We start from the raw sequence: 17,365 nt of genomic DNA, 5'->3' as shown, positions 1-17,365 counted from the left end.
TGATGAATGAGAGGAATGAACAACAGCTAGAAGAACATGTAGGATTCAGTATGTTTGAGATGGAAGGTCACAGTGCTGTTCATGTAACTGAGGAACAAACAGATATTACAACAGAAGAACAGCAAAATTATACTTTAGAAATAGATGATCTTGTTGAAGCGGCTTCAAAACACTTTCCTATTCATCACATGTGCTGTGTTGTGCACACGCTGCAGCCGGCAATAAGAGATAGTCTGCAAGAGGGACCTGCTGGAAATCTGATTGGAAAAGTGAGGAAATTGGTTATTGCCGCCAGAACCCCTAAAATTGATTCCATCTTGAAGAGACTTGCTGGGAAAGGGGCAATTGGCGATCGAGCCACTCGGTTGGGCAGCACTTATTTAATGTTTGAGCGATTGCTTGAACTAAAACCGTTTCTTATAGATATGGCGAACCCTCAGGTAACCCTAAGGCTGTGTGCCCACGATGCATTTTTTAAGCGTTTCCGCAGCGGCAAAAATGCTGCAGAAATGCTTAAAAACGCATAGTAGAAGGCCTGCCATGTTCCCCAATGATAATCCGCATGTGCTGTGCACATGCTGCGGAAATTTCCGCTGCGGATTATCATTGCGGAAAAAAACGCAGCACTACCAATTATTTTGCGGAAGTGCTGCTTTTTCGCCGCCATTGACTTGCATTGAAACGCATGGATTACGCATCACTGCATCTGTAGATGTGGAATCCAAGCGTTTCAATGTGCGGATGGTACCCGGGTGTGGAGGAAAGGAGACTCTCCTCCGGACCCAGGTACCATAGAACCTGTAAAAAAAAAAGAATAAAATAAAAAATAAAATATTTACCTTCTGATGGCCCCCGGTGTCCTTGTCTTCACTTGCCGGCAGCTCGTGGTGGACTGAAGGACCTGCGTTGACATCATTTAGTCATGTGACGGCAGGTCCTTCAGTGTAGTGTACCGCGAGCTGTCGGCAAGCCAGGACGGAGCGAAGCAAGACTCCGGGGGCCATCAGAAGGCAAGTATAGATTTATTTTTTTATTTTTTACCACTCTCTCGGGTCACACTATATAAATCCATGCCATTTGCATGGATTTATATAGTGTGACCAAGTTGTCAAGCACTTTCCAAGTGATGCTAAAATCACTTGGAAAGCGCTTGACAACCCGCATGTGGAAATGCATGTGAAGAACGCTTCACATCCGCTTGTCCCTGGCAGGAAAAACGCATGTACAATCCGCATGTACAATCCGCATGTGTTTTTTTCTGCCAGGGAGATGCAGAAACGCTCAGGAAAAATCCGGAGCATTTCTGCATCGTGGGCATGTAGCCTAAATGAAGGTCAATGGACACAGGTGGCTGAATTGAAGGAATTGCTTAATCACCCATTTACCGTGACTAAAAAATTACAAGCTGAGGATTTAACTCCTGGCATTTTCATAAGGGAGTGGAAGAACTTGCTATTTTGCCTGTCCCAAAGAGGAGGTTTAATCGCAGATGGCATTTCTGCTTCAATGAAACGGAGAGAGACACAGCTATTGGAAAATACAATTTTTCTGGCAGCTGTTTATGTGGACCCAAGTCATCATATACTGCTTGATGATCAACAGCTTACTAAAGGAAAAGAAGCTCTGACTGAGGTAGCAGTTAGGATGAGTGGCCTACAGGAGGACTGCCAGGCGCAGGAGGACTTGGGTCCTTACAGTGCTACTGCTGCCATATCTTCATCCTCATCAGATGAGGAGTTTGACTTTGACAAGTATTTGGAGGACATGGAGCAGGCAAAGCGTTGCCGCAAGGAAAAAGATTTCACTCCGTCTCCTATAGCAAGCAGATTGACCATATTTCAGCAAAATGATTCACTTGCTCTCAAAGAAATAGAAAAATTCAACCGTTCATCAAAACTGACTGTGCATGAGGCAATTCCTTTATACCCGGAAATTGTTAGAGATGTTGTCCATGTGGTTACGGCTTGGCCTCCAACCCAAGTTAGTGTAGAGAGGTTGTTCTCTAACCTTAAAATTATTAGGTCAGATTTGAGGTCATTTATGAAGGAGGATCTGATGGAGGCAATTCTATTTCTTAGAACAAATTCATAGACTGCACAAATGTTATTTAGTATGTTTTTGTTGAAAACTGTTTTTTTGCCACTTACATAGTTTATTACATAGTGTTATATATATATATGTATATGTGTGTGTGTATATATGTATATATATTTATATATGTAATCAATATTACATAGTGTGTTACATATTTACAATTTATTACAGTTTTTTGTGTTCTAAAGTTGTATTCCAATAAATATATATTATGTTCTATCTAAATATCTTGATTATTGTATCATAAAAATGATTAAATGTCTGATTTTCACATTGTACTACAATAAATTTTTCACTTAAATATAAGCAATATATGTGGGAGTCGGAGTCGTGGAGTCGGAGTCGGTGTACGGGAAATTGAGGAGTCGGAGTCGCAGGTTTGGCTTACCGACTCCACAGCCCTGGTTACCTGGTTATAAGCTGGATCTCACAGGCTCAGTCAGTGAGACATTGACAGTCTCATGCACTGCAGTACACAAGTACTGCAGTGTACGAGACCAGCAATGAAAGTAAAAATTATACAGGTCCCATAGTGGGACTTGGTGAAAAGAAGTTAATCAAAATATGTAAAAAAAAAACCGCACACAAATCCGTTTCGGTACACAAAACGTAGCATTTGTGATCAAATAAAAATAAACAAAAAAGTACACATAATTGCTATCGCCGCATACGGAACGACCCGCTCTATAAAACTGGCACGTTATTTATTCCGTATGGCGAACACCGTAAAAAAAAAAAAAAAAACGCCAAAAATGTCGCTTTTTCATCATACTGACTCACAAAAAAGTCGTATGTACAAAAATTGTACAAATGAAAACGCCTAACCATCCCACAAAAAACAAGCTGTAATATAGCTCATTCAGCAAAAAAATGAAAAAGTTACAGCTCTCAGAATATGACGATGCAAAAACAATTCTTGTGTTCTACGCTGAGCGCTTAAGTCAAAGTTTCTATGTAAATTCTCCAAAACCGCAATTCAGACTGTCATGGATGTTACAAAATAGTTACTGCAGCCGTAGATGAATTCACTGAGAGATGTAATTTCTACAGTGGGGTCACTTTTGGGGTTCTTCTGCTGTTCTGGCACCTTCGGGGCTCCGCAAATGTCGCCCACAAACTATTCTACCAAAATCTGTGCTCCAAAAGCCAAATAGCGCTCCTTCCTTCTCAGCCCTGACGTGTGGCCAAACAGAAGTTTCTGACAACATATGGGGTATCACTACGTTGGGGAGAAATTGCGCAATAAATTATGGGTTCCAGTTTCACCTATTAACCCTTGTGTACCTAAAAAAAAAAAAAATTGCATCAAATGCAAAAATTACATTTTTACCACAAAAATGTAATATTTCCACGTCTCAATGTTATGAAATTCTGTGAGACACCTATGAGTTCAAAATACTCACTACACCCCTGGATGAATTACTTAGGCAGTGAATTTTCCAATATGAGGCCACCTGGCGGGTTTCTGCTGTTCGAGCACCTCAGGGGCTCGGCTAGTGGAGCTCACGATCTATACAAACCAAATCAACGTTCTAAAAGCCAAGTCCTACCGCTCCTTCCCATCTGATCCATGCCGTATGCTCAAAAAGCAGTGTACAACCACATATGGGGTATCACTGTGTTAGGTAAAAATTGCCTAACAAATTATAGGGTCCATTTTCTCCTATTACCCCTTGTGTAAATTAGAAATTTGGTGCTAAAACAGTATTTTAGTGGAAAAAAAAAGAAATGTTTTTGTTCTCACATCTAGAAGTTAGAAAGTTTTGTGAAACACCTGTAGGTTAAAAATGCCCAGTACACCCCTAGATGAATTCCTTGAGGGGTCTAGTTTCCAATATGGGGTCACTTGTGGGGGGTTTCTGCTGTTTTCGCATGTCAGGGGCTCTCCAAATGTGACATGACATTCACAATCTATTCCAGGCAAATAGCGCTCTTTCCTTTCCTAGCCCTGCCATGTGCCCAAACAGAAGTTTTTGACCATATATGGGGTATCATTGCGTTCGGGAGAAAATGCATAACAAATTATGTTTTGTTTTTTTCTCCTATTATTCATTGTGAAAATCGCAAATTGTGAAATTATCAAATGTTAACTAATTCTGTGTAGTACCTGTGGGTTAAAAATGCTCACTATTTCCCTGAATAAAATCCTTGATGGGTCTAGTTTCCAAAATAGGGTAACTTGTGAAGGGTTTCCACTGTTTAGGCACATCAGGGGCTCTTCAAATGCGACATGGCATCCGCTCTCGATTCCAGCCATTTTTGCATTCAAAAAGTCAAACGGTGCTCCTTCCCTTCTGAACCCTGCTGTGTGCCCAAAGTACTGAGTACCTTTACCCCACATATGGTGTATCTGAGTACTCAGGGGAAATTGCACAACTCAGAGTCAGTGGGATCCGTTGAAGCGTTCCAGAGTTATTACAACATAAAGTGACACTGATCAAATGTCAAAAATTTGGCCTGGTCATTAAGGTCAAAATTGGCTCAGTCACTAAGGGGTTAAACCAATAAACTCTATCTTGATCTCATCCGTCCACAAAACATTGTACTATTAGCCTTCTGGTTTGTCCTGTTGATCTTTAGCAAACTGCAGATGGATGGCAATGTTCGTGTTGTAGAGCAATGGCTTTCTTCTTACAATCCTACCATGCAGATCATTGTTGTTCAGTATACTCCTGATAGTGGACTCATGAGCATCAGGCTATGTGCCCACGTAGCAGATTTGATGCAGAGCGTTTTAGCCTCTCTCTGGCGGAAAAAAACGCATGCAGATTTACATGCGTTTATTCTGCCAGAGAGAAGCTTTTTTACATGCGTTTTCGCATGCGTTTTTTCAAGCAGTTTTCCAAGCGATTTTGAGCATCACTTGGAAAAGTGCTTGACAAGTTGGTCACACTATATAAATCCATGCAACAGGCATGGATTTATATAGTGTGACCAAGTAATAGTTAAAAAAAAAGAATAAGAATGGTAAAAAATAAAAAGATTATAGTCACCTTCTGGTGTCTTCCTGGTGTCATCTCTGCTGCGTCCGGTCTCTTGCAATGCTCGCGCTGTTGTGAAGGACCTGCGGTGACGTCATTGAGTCATGTGATGGGTCACATGACTCAGTGACGTCATGGCAGGTCCTTCACAACAGCACGAGCATTGCAAGAGACCGGACGGCGTGGACAAAACACCAGGAGGACATCAGAAGGTGAGTATAAACTTTATTTTTTATTTTATTCTTTTTTTTTACAGTTTCTATGGTACCCGAGTCTGGAGGAGAGTCTCCTGTCCTCTACACCCGGGTACCATCCACACATTAGAACGCGCCAATTACGCAAGTACAGATGCAGTCTTGCGGAATTGGCGCGTTCTAATGCAAGTCAATGGCGGCGATTACGCTGCATGTCCGCAAAATTAATGGACATGCTGCGTATTTTTGAGCGCAGCATAAAGCTGCGGAAAAATCCGCAGCATGGGCATTGAAAGTGCGGAATTGTATTGGAGACCATGGGGGAAGGTTTACCAAGCGTTTCCCAAGCGTTTACGCTGCGGAAATTCCGCAGCGTAAACGCTTGAAAACGCATCGTGGGCACACAGCCTTAGCATTAGCTAATGTGAGAGAGACCTTTAGTTTCTTAAAGGTTACCTTGGGTTGCATTGTGATCTTGCAGAGTGTTATATGCATTGCTCTTAGAGTGATACTTTTAGGTTGACCACTCATGAGGAATATAATAATGATCCTGAGTTTTCTTTCATTTGTACACAATCTCTCTGACTGTGCGTTGATGGAGTCCAAACTCTGTTTAGAGATGGTTTTGTAAACTTTTGTAGCCTGATGAGCATCATCATCTATTCAGAAATCTTCCTCAAACATGGTGAAGATTAAAGAAGTACAACCTTTCATAGATCCCTTCTTTAAATGAAACCGGTCTCCCACTCACCCCTTATTGTCATCCCATTGATTGAAAACACCAGACTCTAATTTCACCTTAAAATTATCTTCTACTCTGAAAAGTTCAAACTATTGCCATTCAGAGACTTGTGATTGAATTGTTTGATTAGATTCTGATCTAATTTTATTACTTCATTGAAAATTTGATGTAGTTTTAAATCAGAATTTTCCATGTTTCTACATAAATTTGAAGGGTTCAAAAACTTTCAAGAACCACTGTATGTGTTCACTTTTTGTATTTACAAGCTTGTACTAACAACTTGTGATATCAACTAGATGATAGCTCTTGCATTTGGGAAAAGGGATGTAGTTTTTAGTAAAACAGTATGAAAAAATGCTTCTTTACTTATAGTTCAGTTTCATTGAATGTGTATTATACAATGTGTTTTTTTTGTTACTTCAACAGATGGAACTTCCAGAACAAGCAGACTGTGAACAGAGCAAACACCACCACCAGCACTTTAACTCCACGCAAACAAAACCAAACTGGTCACCATCCAAGGAGGATGCTGCTGCTTCTACATGTTCGGTTACTACAGATCCTATCTCATTAGCCTCTGTTGAGGTCCAACTCGCAGAGAAAAGTAAAGTGAGCAGTGAGGAAGAAGACGAAGAACAACATCCTCAATCCAACACTACAATACTGACGACACACCAGGCAGTCATAATTAAAAGCAAGGTAACAGATTGCAGAAAATGCACACTTTGTGTATAGTTTCTTTCTGATTGTATACATATTTTTTTGCAGTGTTCATTGTTCTAAAAGTTACTTATTACAAAAATCTACCCACCTAAGAGGCGTAGCAAGTGGTGAGCGAGCTAGAGAAAGGACTTGTGTTGCAAGGTACAGAAATGTTAGTGCATCATTATTTTTTTAAACCTGTTATTGGTATAGTTATGTTATACCCTCGTATAACAGAAGCTTTGAGGTAGAGAACTTGACTAGTGAAAGAGGAGTTGATATTGATGGAGGACTTCATTGAAGTAAAATATTAGATTTTTAAGTATTTTTATGATCATTTAAATACAGTTTGAAAATATCCATGCAGTTAGTTGGACTTTACATTTTATCCCAGTGTTTGATTATTTAATTTTCATGAGTGAGTCGTGATCTCCTAAATGAAGCTGCATCACTTGATCACACTTCAAAACCTGAACGTCAGAATAAGACATAAGTCTTCTTCCACTCTGTGGTCTGATGTGCTCTGGGGCTCTAGCACCTGTACTTTGTAGCACATTGTCACAGCGCTCTTCCACGGTCTCATAGAGGCTCACAAACGACACAGGCCTTCTCTCTCCACTGACCTCTCTCGACATTCCCAATAGGCCCTCGCCTACCTATCATCGAGTTTCAGGACTGTCCTGTCCTGGGCTTCCATCTCACACCAGTTTAAGGTCCACTATCTAGAGCCACCACTGCTTTTCTTCCAGCTCTTTGTCCCTTGTTTGTAATCAAACCACTTCTTTGTGTGGGGAACTCCGGCCTTCTGTCTATAACATCATCAATGTGATATCTCTCTGCTTGGATTATGGCAGGGTCTATTAACTGTACTTCAGCACAACTTTGGCCTACAGCTGCCTCTATTTCCTAAGGAGCAAGTATCGCAACTTCTCTTCTCTAGCACCACTACTAATATTGGCGGGAGAATTCCTTTTTTCTCTTCTTCAGAAGTGACTCACTGCCAGTCTCTTACGTTCCATGCGACAATATGCCGCACATTCCTCTTGAGTCACTTCTACAGTTAACCCCTTATACTGCACTCATAGTGAAGATCCGGCACCAGTTTGCATAATTAGCACATATAATCAACTTTCACTTGTCAAAATGGCAGATCAGTGTATATTTGGCGTAGGTCCAGCCCGGTTAAACAAAATAATAGCAATATGTCATTCAGATTTTCATGGAGTATTGTTTTAGCCCATAATGGTATCCGTTCATCATAAATACCCAGAGACAGAACTAGGCATCCTTTCCATACCCTTACAAGTGTACATACTATTAACATGCAATGGAAACGTGATTGAGATATATAGAACCTAGAATAATAATGTACTCGTGGCAATTTTAAAACTTAAAAACATACCATTAGTTAAATAATATTAGGCTAAATTCACATGTTGCAAATATTTAGCACTGAAAGCATGCAGCAGTTTTCAGCACACAACATGTTGAAGGCCTTATACGAACCCAATCCACGTGTGGTAGGAACAAATCTGAATGGATTTGAGAACATGCTGCATATTTTGTAGTCTGCCACAAGTCAATTTTGTTGCAGTTTTACCCTAGATTTCATTTTGCACTCTATGTAATTCACACCAAAATCTGTGTTCAAATCCTCATGTAACACAATTGTTTTTTAGTGTGGATTCTTTGTGTATTTGCGGTGAAATCTGCAGAGAATGGACTTGGTTATGGAGCCTAACTAATATCCATAGTATGTTTACAAAGCCATACTTTTATATTTCTAAGCTCAATCTTGACATCTCTAGGCTTTATTCACACTTGCTTTAAGCATGGATATTAATAGATGAATTAAATGAATATTGTCTAAAGGCAACAAGAGATGGTAAGATGGCCTGCCATGAAGGAGTTTAGCTTAATATTAAAAAAAAAAAATTGTTGCATTGACAGAAGGCCTTTACAATAAGGAGAAGGCGTGGACGAAAACGCCGGAGACTGAACAGCAGTGTCACCACAGAAACAATCTCTGAGACCACTGAAGTCCTAAATGAGCCATTTGAGAATTCTGACCAAGACCGCACTGAGCAACAGGCAAACGATATGGACCAAAGTAGTGATGTCAGAAGAGGCATTGAGGGTGAACATGCAGCTGTCAGAACAGAAGAGTCACCATGCAGGAGAGAAGAAGAGAATCATTCAAGTATGTCAGTTGTATAGAGTGTGACCAAGATGTTTATTAGTTTCCAAGTGTAATTTTATTTTAAATTGTTTTATTATTATGTCACCAAGATAAATAACCATATAAACGTGGGCTGTGCATTAACATTTTTTAATGACTTAATATAGTGTTAAAATATTCTGTCTCTAGCTAGACCCCTTAATGAAGGTGGATTTTTTTTTAAATATCCTAGCCTATGGAATATGCAGATAGGACTTGAACTCTAGTGTCACCTATTGGAAGTAGCAATCCTAAAAGTCAATACTTGCCCTTTAACGAGTCTTGTCTCATGTCAAAGATACAAAACCAAATCAGACACTCCATTTGCAGACACATGTTTCACCGTGTTTGCCCCTCATCAATGCTAACCAAGTTGTCTGATTTGGCTGGATGAGAGGCTTTGGACGGGTGTCTAAGGTTCATACGCTGGCTTGGTACTCTCCACAAGGAGAGACGTTACCCTTTATAAACCCATCAAAGGACTCTAATCCAGTGAAATCAGACCTCCTGCTTTAAACTCATGATAGGCAAACACCCAAAAAAACGTGTCTGGTTTTGCTTTCATCCTAATTCATGGGACAAGGTGCATTAAAGGGTCGATATTGACTTTAGGATTGTTACTTCCAATAAGTGGCACTATAGTTCAAGTCCTCTTCCTCTCTGAGGAGACAGTTTGCATATTTAATTTACAAAAGGAACATTACATGGCCTATTAGTCTATGCCAGTTTGATGCTCTCCACAAGCAGAAATGTTACCCCTTAGACTAGCATAGAGAAATCATTGGTTGCTTTTGTTTTGCTAAATTGAACCCAATCTTTTCATTTTACGGCAAAAGTTTGGTATGCAGGATTGAAGTTGGAGAATTAAAGATATATAGATCAACTTCACTTCTAAATAATGTGTTATCTTCACGTCCACAATATATTTGTATGTTACAGTTTTGCGATAATGAAAATCCTCATAGGATACGATACTGTACAATGCAAGTGATTGCAGGTGGGCTGTATATATAAAATGTTGCTGAAGCTTTAGCCATTGCACTGTAAATTTTGATATTTTTATGGTTTTAATGAATGTTACTGTAGCAGAATTTACATGGAGATATCATTACTGGCAGTTTAATGGAAAACTGCATGTAAGGGTATGTGCACACGACATCTTTAAGATGCTGACCGGACTACCGAGTTTTCCAAGCGAAAACTCTGGCCGTTGTTTTCCTGAAGCATCTTCCCCAGGGTTTCTTCAGTCCTTTTTGTACAGCATCTTTGCACTCTAATGATTAAGAATATTGTAGGGAGGAAGCCTTGGGCTGCTAACAGGACTAATAGAGAACTGATTAGCAGTCTAGATCATCACTTCCCTTACATCCATTACAGCAGCACAAAATATGAGAATGTCACAAGAAAATCCCTAGATGCTCAGGTCTCAAATTTGACTGAAAAAGGCATTCCCTTCTATAGGTTTTTCACAAAGTCTTTAAACAGAGTAAAGAAAATTATTAGGAGTGGCCGAGAAGCCTCACTACATATTTGTTCCACTGACGCAGGGAGTGTGCAGTAATATTCCACGCTTAGAGAAACTAACTGAACTGTATACTTTGTAGGGTTTCAGCACTCCGGTAGCCATTTGGATACGCAGAGACTCAGGGTTTTATATCAAAACAGCATAATGTTTTTTTTCCCATCATAAACTTTACTGCTCCAAACGAAAACCACTTTTTTCCTGTACAAATGCATAATACGAACAGTCCTTTTTTAGGCGCAGTGAAATAAAGTAAATGTAGCAGCCTTTCCAATCTCCGTATTATAGGCAGTAATAGCTCAAACAGTTTAAATGCGTTCAGCAGACATACACACCTCTGTTTCAGCCTCAGCACAACTCCATACTGCTGAGCTAACCCAACTGCTTGTTATTAGGCCTGTAAGCCCCGGCCTGGATTATGGGAATGACATTTTTTTCCCAGACTCTTTTGATTGCGCCTAAATCCTAGTCCCAAAATCCAGTTAAATTAACCTTCTCAATAACCTAGTGTTACTAATGCATATTTTACAATACTGAGGCCAACCACCTCGGTGACAACTACCTCCCTGCCCAAAGCTTGGGTTGGGCACCATCTACCCATAAACAGTGTACCCTTGACCGAGAGTCTGCATTTCCATGCACTTTCCCGAGTCTATACTCCCCATTGATCTGAGACATGACAGCTTCTAGCGCGACATCCAGTGTTTCTCTCTGGACTATGAATGCTCTGGAGAAATTCGGCACTACCAACACTTGTTGCATACAGAGGGCCCTTTTAAACTTTTGAAATGCCCCCTCAGCCTCTGTAAACCACTTATCCATAACTGATTTTGTGTCCTTTTGGAAATCTGTTACAGGTGCTGCCATTTTGGCAAAATTGGGGTCAAACCTCCTGTTGTAAACCATAGTTCCCAGGAATGTTCTTACCTGTTTTTTTTGTGAGGGGGCGAGGCCAGCTCTGTATTGTATCCACCGAGACTACCTCCCAGTGGGCTTTAGGGATCCTATAGGGCTTTACATTGACCCGAGCGTGAGGCTCAGTAAGTCTTTCATGCCTGATGCCACAAATGAGAACTGGTAACTTCGAGAACATGTCCCTATTCTGGTGTACCAATTTCCACTCGTGCTGTTTTTACAAAGACGACAAAATTTCTGCCACTTTGACACCTGCAATGTTGGCTTCCTACTGTGCCAACAAGCAAGGAATTTCGAGTGGGTCCTTATCCGCTCCTCACTTTGGTCCCTCAACACAACATTAACTCGATCATTATGCCCTGCCAATTGTGAAAAACGATTATCGACTCCTGGGGAGCACCAATTAACATCCTTACATTTTCCAGAGTACCTTCACTGTTAAGTCCCTGAACTGGGTAGTCCCGAAGTTGTCCTGGGATTCCTCCAAGTCAAGAATATTCAGGGGATGCTTCCTCATCCTCCTCTCTCTAGCCAGTCCAGTGAAAGGATTTTCACTAGTTACATCATGTGACCGTGTGTGGCGGCATACCGAACTACTGGGTTCTACTTATGGGCTTTAGCCCGTAAATCCTAGAACAAAGAAAAATCTCGTCCGATAGCAATAGCATGCGTTAAGTCCTTGATAATTCACACTTAGTGGGACACGAAACCACAACCTGCGCTTATGTCCAACTGAGCCATGGGATAGTTCTTATTCTCTCCATGGATACTTCCCACCCCCAACTCCTTCCAGGGATTAGCAGATGCAGAACTGTGACAGTTAATAGGGTCACCAAACTCCTGGAGTCCAGGAGTCCAATCACAGTCACACCATTCACCGTCAACTGGCACAGCTGAGATCCCTCATCAAGGTAAGTTACGGTACTGCACACGGAATGTGCAAAAAGAGAAGCATCGGCCTACGGAGAAATCCATCGGTTCTTGAACCATAGGACAATGGCCTTCTATATGACCCAGGGCCTGACACCTCCAACAGACAATTGTACGAGATGTACTCATTGAAACCAGCTCTAATCCTTCCTGGGTCTTTGTGTGCCCCCCCCCAGACATAGACTTAGACCCCCTATTTTGGGTATCTCAGAAAGGTGACCTCATGCTCTCTTGATTGCTCAGGGAGCTCTACACAGCCAAGTATCTTCCCACAATGCTCACAAGGTCATCTGCATTCTAGGGATCTCTTTGGGCTATCCACCTTTGCACAGACGGTAGTGAGTGGATAAACCAATCCACCACCGCTCTTTCCACTGTCTGTGTTGGAGATGAAAGAATAAAGTTACGTTAAAACCAAGCACACCATTGTTTTTCTTATGTAATTCTCAATAAGTTTGATGTGTCACATGACCCTCTTCCCATTGAAAAAAAAAAAAGTTGGATCCAAAATGGCCGACTTCAAAATGGCCACCATGGTCACCATCCATCTGGAAAAGTTTTCCCCCTCCCACATACTAATGTGCCACAAACAGGAAGTTGATATCACCAACCATTCCCATTTAATTTAGGTGTATCTATATAAATGGCCCACCCTATATAACCAGAGATGCGTCCCGCTGTCTGAAGCCTTTATAGACTGCTTAAGCGCAACATGCCTGCACAGTCTGGCTCCAGACAGAAGAAAGCATGGAGCCGTTTTAGGTAAGAGGAGTGTGTATGGCGCCGGAAATTGCTGTATGCGTAGACACTGAACGCATACCGTGATCTTCGGCGCCATACTTGCATACTTACCTGACCGGGAGGAGCGTTGCTGCAGCGCCTCACATCTCGCCAGAGACCGGACAGGCGTGAGGCGTCGGAATCGGCGCATAGCGCCATTTTACTTAAGACACATTTGCAGTGTGTCTTCAGCAAAATGGCGCCGGACAGCGCGGTATGGACACACGCGTACTCCGGTGCCACACTCCTTCCCCGGCCTCCAGCGGAACGGGACACATCGCTGGAGCACAGGGAAGAAAGGTGAGTATAAGTGTGTATTTTTTTGTATGTGTGCAGCGAGTAGGGATGAGGGGTGCCATACGCACGAGGATTAGAGGGCGAGGGGGCCACACATACCAGGATTGGTGGGTGAGGGGTGCCATGCGTACCAGGATTGGGGGGTGAGGAGTGCCACGCATACCAGGATTGGGGGATGAGGGGGCCACACATACCAGGATTGGGGGATGAGGGGGCCACACATACAAGGATTAGGGGGTGAGGGGCCCCTGCATACCAGGATTGGGGGGTGAGGGGCCCCTGCATACCAGGATTGGGGGGTGAGGGGCCCATGCATACCAGGATTGGGGGGTGAGGGGCCCATGCATACCAGGATTGGGTGGTGAGGGGGCCATGCATACCAGGATTGGGTATAAGGGAGCCATGCGTACCAGGATGAGGGATGAGGGGTACCATGCATACCAGAATAGGGATGCGGGGTACCATGCATACCAGGTTGAGGGATTAGGTACCATACATACCAGAATAGGGATGAGGGGTACCATGCATACCAGGATAGGAATGTGGGGTACCATGCATACCAGGATGAGGGATGGGGTGCCATGCATACCAGGATTGGGGGATTAGGTGCCATGCATACCAGGATTGGGGGATGAGGAAGCCATGCATACCAGGGTGAGGGATTGGGTACCATACATACCAGGATTGGGGGATGAGGGGTGCCATACATACCAGGATTTGGATGAGGGGTGCCATGTATACAAAATTTGGCATGAGGGGGCCATGCCATGCATACCACGAAGAGAGATGGGCTGCCATTCATACCAGGATTGGGATGAGCGGTGCCATATATACCAGTTTTGGAATGAGGGGTGCCATGCATACCAGGATGAGGGGTGCCATGCATACCAGGATAGGGATGAGGGCAGCATATAACAGGATAGGTGAACAGGATTGGGGAGCACAAATACCAGGATGGGGGCAGCATGGGAGACCATATACCAATAAAAATGCTCTCCACCCGGGCATAGAACGGGTTCAATAGCTAGTTTTAAATAATGGGAGATCCCTTAGAGGTCTGGTTGGCCTGAGTCTGGAGTATTTTCATATTAGAGTTTGTTGAAAGGATTCAATTCTGAAGAAATTGGTAAATGTGGAAACATGTTCTTACATGGTAGGACTAGGAGCTTTCTTAAACCCATCCTACTATTTTGAGCCACACACTTTCCAGAAAACAAACTTTTTACTTTGGAGGAATCCTTATAAGTAGAAGCATACTAACTTAAAAGGGAACTTTGGGGATATAAAAAATAAAGTATTCACATGGCTATGCCTTCAAAAACTATAAAGCTGACAACCATTATGATTTTTCCATTCTTCATAGAATCTGCTAACTAATGTGATACTGGTTTTGCTCCAACCCCATTTGCTGACTTTTTGTCACAAATCAGGGGGTGTGGCCTTTACCTGTCTTCTAGTAAGAGGACACCCCCTGATAATATCTCCTTCCATGCAGTCTGACATTAGGGGGCGCTGCCAGGCAAACTATAGGTCCTGTCCTGCTTTGCCTTTTGACTCAAATCTACCTTCACCTTTCCACTTGGGTTATATTCCAGCTATTTTCCACCTTCTTCAGATTCACATGTGTTTGCCCAGCCTGAGTAAAACATCCCCATCTCTGCTGCCACATCTTTTGGACAGAATGACACAGAACTAGTAAATTGACTGGCCACAGCCCCTGATCACGGATTGCATAGGAGGAGATGCTATTAGATATTATTAGAAGCCTGGAGCAGCGCACACCCCCTGATCTGTGACGGAACTAATTAGCAGCTACTATGATGTTTGAAAGCAGCGCTATGGGTTCCAGCTTTATAGCTTATGAAGGTATTTCCATGTGAATACTTTTTTTTATCTCCAGGGAGTACCTCTTTAAGAGATGTAGCAAGTTTGGTTTCCTGGAGATGAGATTGTTCCGAATAATTATATGCATGAATATGGGAAAAATTACGATTTTTGGTACTCATCATAAAATCTTTTTCTCATAGTGTTCATTGGGGGACACAGGAACCAAGAGTTAGTCTATCTCCTGAAGGCTAAAACAAACAAAACATCTTAACAAAAAAAGTTGACATTTTCCCAGCAGAGGATTTCCAGGCCTCCTCAGTTAGTGAGAAAGCACTAGGAGAAGCAAAAAGAACTTATTCATGAAGAAATGAAAGAAAAAGCATTACCACCCTGAGAGAAAAAAAAGCCCTGAAATACACGCCTGGCCGGGCAACCAAGGGTGGGTACTGCGTCCCCCAATAAAAACTACAAGAAAGAGATTTTACGGTGAGTACCAAAAATTTCTCAGTCTCTTCATTGGGGACATGAAAACCATGAGATGTTCTAAAGCTGTCCTTGGAGTGGGGATAACAAACAAATATGCTTTTTACAACAAGAGTATTAGGCTTAGGCTGCCTCCTTGATGACTGCTGCCTGTAGCACCTTCCTGCCAAAACTTGCGTCTGCCGAATGAAAAGGTGTGGGCCCTGTAAAACTTAGAAAAGATATGAACCGATGACCAAGTAGCTTACTTACAGAATTGCGAAACAGCTGCCTTATGACAGGTGGCCCTAATACTGAGATCTGGCCTTCACCCTATATGCTTCAATAATGGTAAAGCGAATCCAGAGAGCAATGTCACCTAAGAGGCAGCCAGGCCCTTACGCTGGCCTCCTGGAATGACAAACAAGAAAACCTGAATGAAGCAGTGGCTCTAACGACATCTAACTTATGCAAAACTCTCTCTTTAGAATGAGACCGAGAAGGGCAGTCTCTTAGTACACTCTTAAAACCGGCTCACCCCCTATCCCCTCCCCCCTGGAGGGCCAGAAAAATCGCCCAACCCCCTAACCCCAAACAATAACTGACACCCTAAACTGGGAGGGAAGGGGTGCGGGGAAGGGCTGGAGGAGAGGAAAGCAGAACAAGGAGAGAGGTGGAGGAAGCAGAGGAACAGGCGCTGAAAAAACTCGGGGAGGCGCACAGAAGTGTGAGAGTGGACACAAATCCAAGGCAGGGCCAGGACTCGCAAAAAGGAAATGACAAAAAAATAAGAAAGAAGCCAGTATAATGCAAGACCACAGCAATGGGCATATTTAAATGTACTGAAGAAATGTGATCCTGTGGCTAGGCATCGGAAAGTCTGGACTCCATCTTCCTTTATTGTCAAACGCGCCGCGCTATGGTGGGCAAACGAGCAGTAGTAAAAAAGGCAATTGGACCAAACTCCCCATCTAACTAATCACTGACTGTGTCAAGTTTCATGGTCCTGTCAAAACAGACTAGAGAGGATATAGTCTGAACAGTACAGGTTGTGCTCTCTGTCACTACCTGGGGTGAAACAAAATGCTCATCTACATTCTTTTACCCCTCCCGAACATATGAGATCTGAAACACAAAAAGAGAAAAGGTTAGTGCCTAGCCTAACCTACCAAAGCTAAGACTGGTCTGAGACTCAGACCCATGTCTGCCTCCAACTGACACTAAACTAAACTGAGGAGGCCTAATGCTAGCAGGCAAGGTATAGTTTGCTGAATATGCACTGTTAGTATGAACCTCCAAGTGGCAACAGACTAACTCATGGTTTTTGTGTCCTCCAATGAAGAAATGCCTTCTACTCAGACAGTAGAAAATTATGACTATGACTAGTGTGACCCTGGTATACTTTATTTGCTAGAGGAAAAATACCATGGGATTGATATCACATCCAGGGAACTTTCCTTCCTGTTTAGGGTGCAGAATACTGGAAGGTTGCGATTCCCCACTTCTGATTGATTTTGTACATACAGTGGTGGCCAAAGGTATTGGCACCCCTGCAATTCTGTCAGATAATACTCAGTTTCTTCCTGAAAATGATTGCAATCACAAATTCTTTGGTATTATTATCTTCATTTAATTTGTCTTCAATGAAAAAACACAAAAAGAATTGTCCTAAAGCCAAATTGGATATAATTCCACACCAAA

The 17,365-nt window shown here is 42.4% G+C and overlaps 1 protein-coding gene across 2 annotated transcripts in view; it reads left to right on the top strand.

Annotated features, from left to right (window-relative positions):
• KAT6B (lysine acetyltransferase 6B) overlaps positions 1-17,365 on the top strand; it is a 218,649-nt gene that overhangs the window by 180,966 nt on the left and 20,318 nt on the right. For both annotated transcript variants that reach the window (XM_073686072.1, XM_073686073.1), the window contains exons 15-16: positions 6,438-6,710; positions 8,664-8,913. In XM_073686072.1, coding sequence (XP_073542173.1) covers positions 6,438-6,710; positions 8,664-8,913 — 523 coding nt within the window. The remainder of the gene's footprint in view (positions 1-6,437; positions 6,711-8,663; positions 8,914-17,365) is intronic.

The sequence above is a fragment of the Phyllobates terribilis genome, unplaced genomic scaffold, assembly GCF_046119375.1.
Source record: "Phyllobates terribilis strain yellow unplaced genomic scaffold, ASM4611937v1 Scaffold_5__5_contigs__length_657084704, whole genome shotgun sequence".
Taxonomy (NCBI): Eukaryota; Metazoa; Chordata; class Amphibia; order Anura; family Dendrobatidae; genus Phyllobates; species Phyllobates terribilis.
This window is presented reverse-complemented; position numbering and strand designations above follow the sequence as displayed.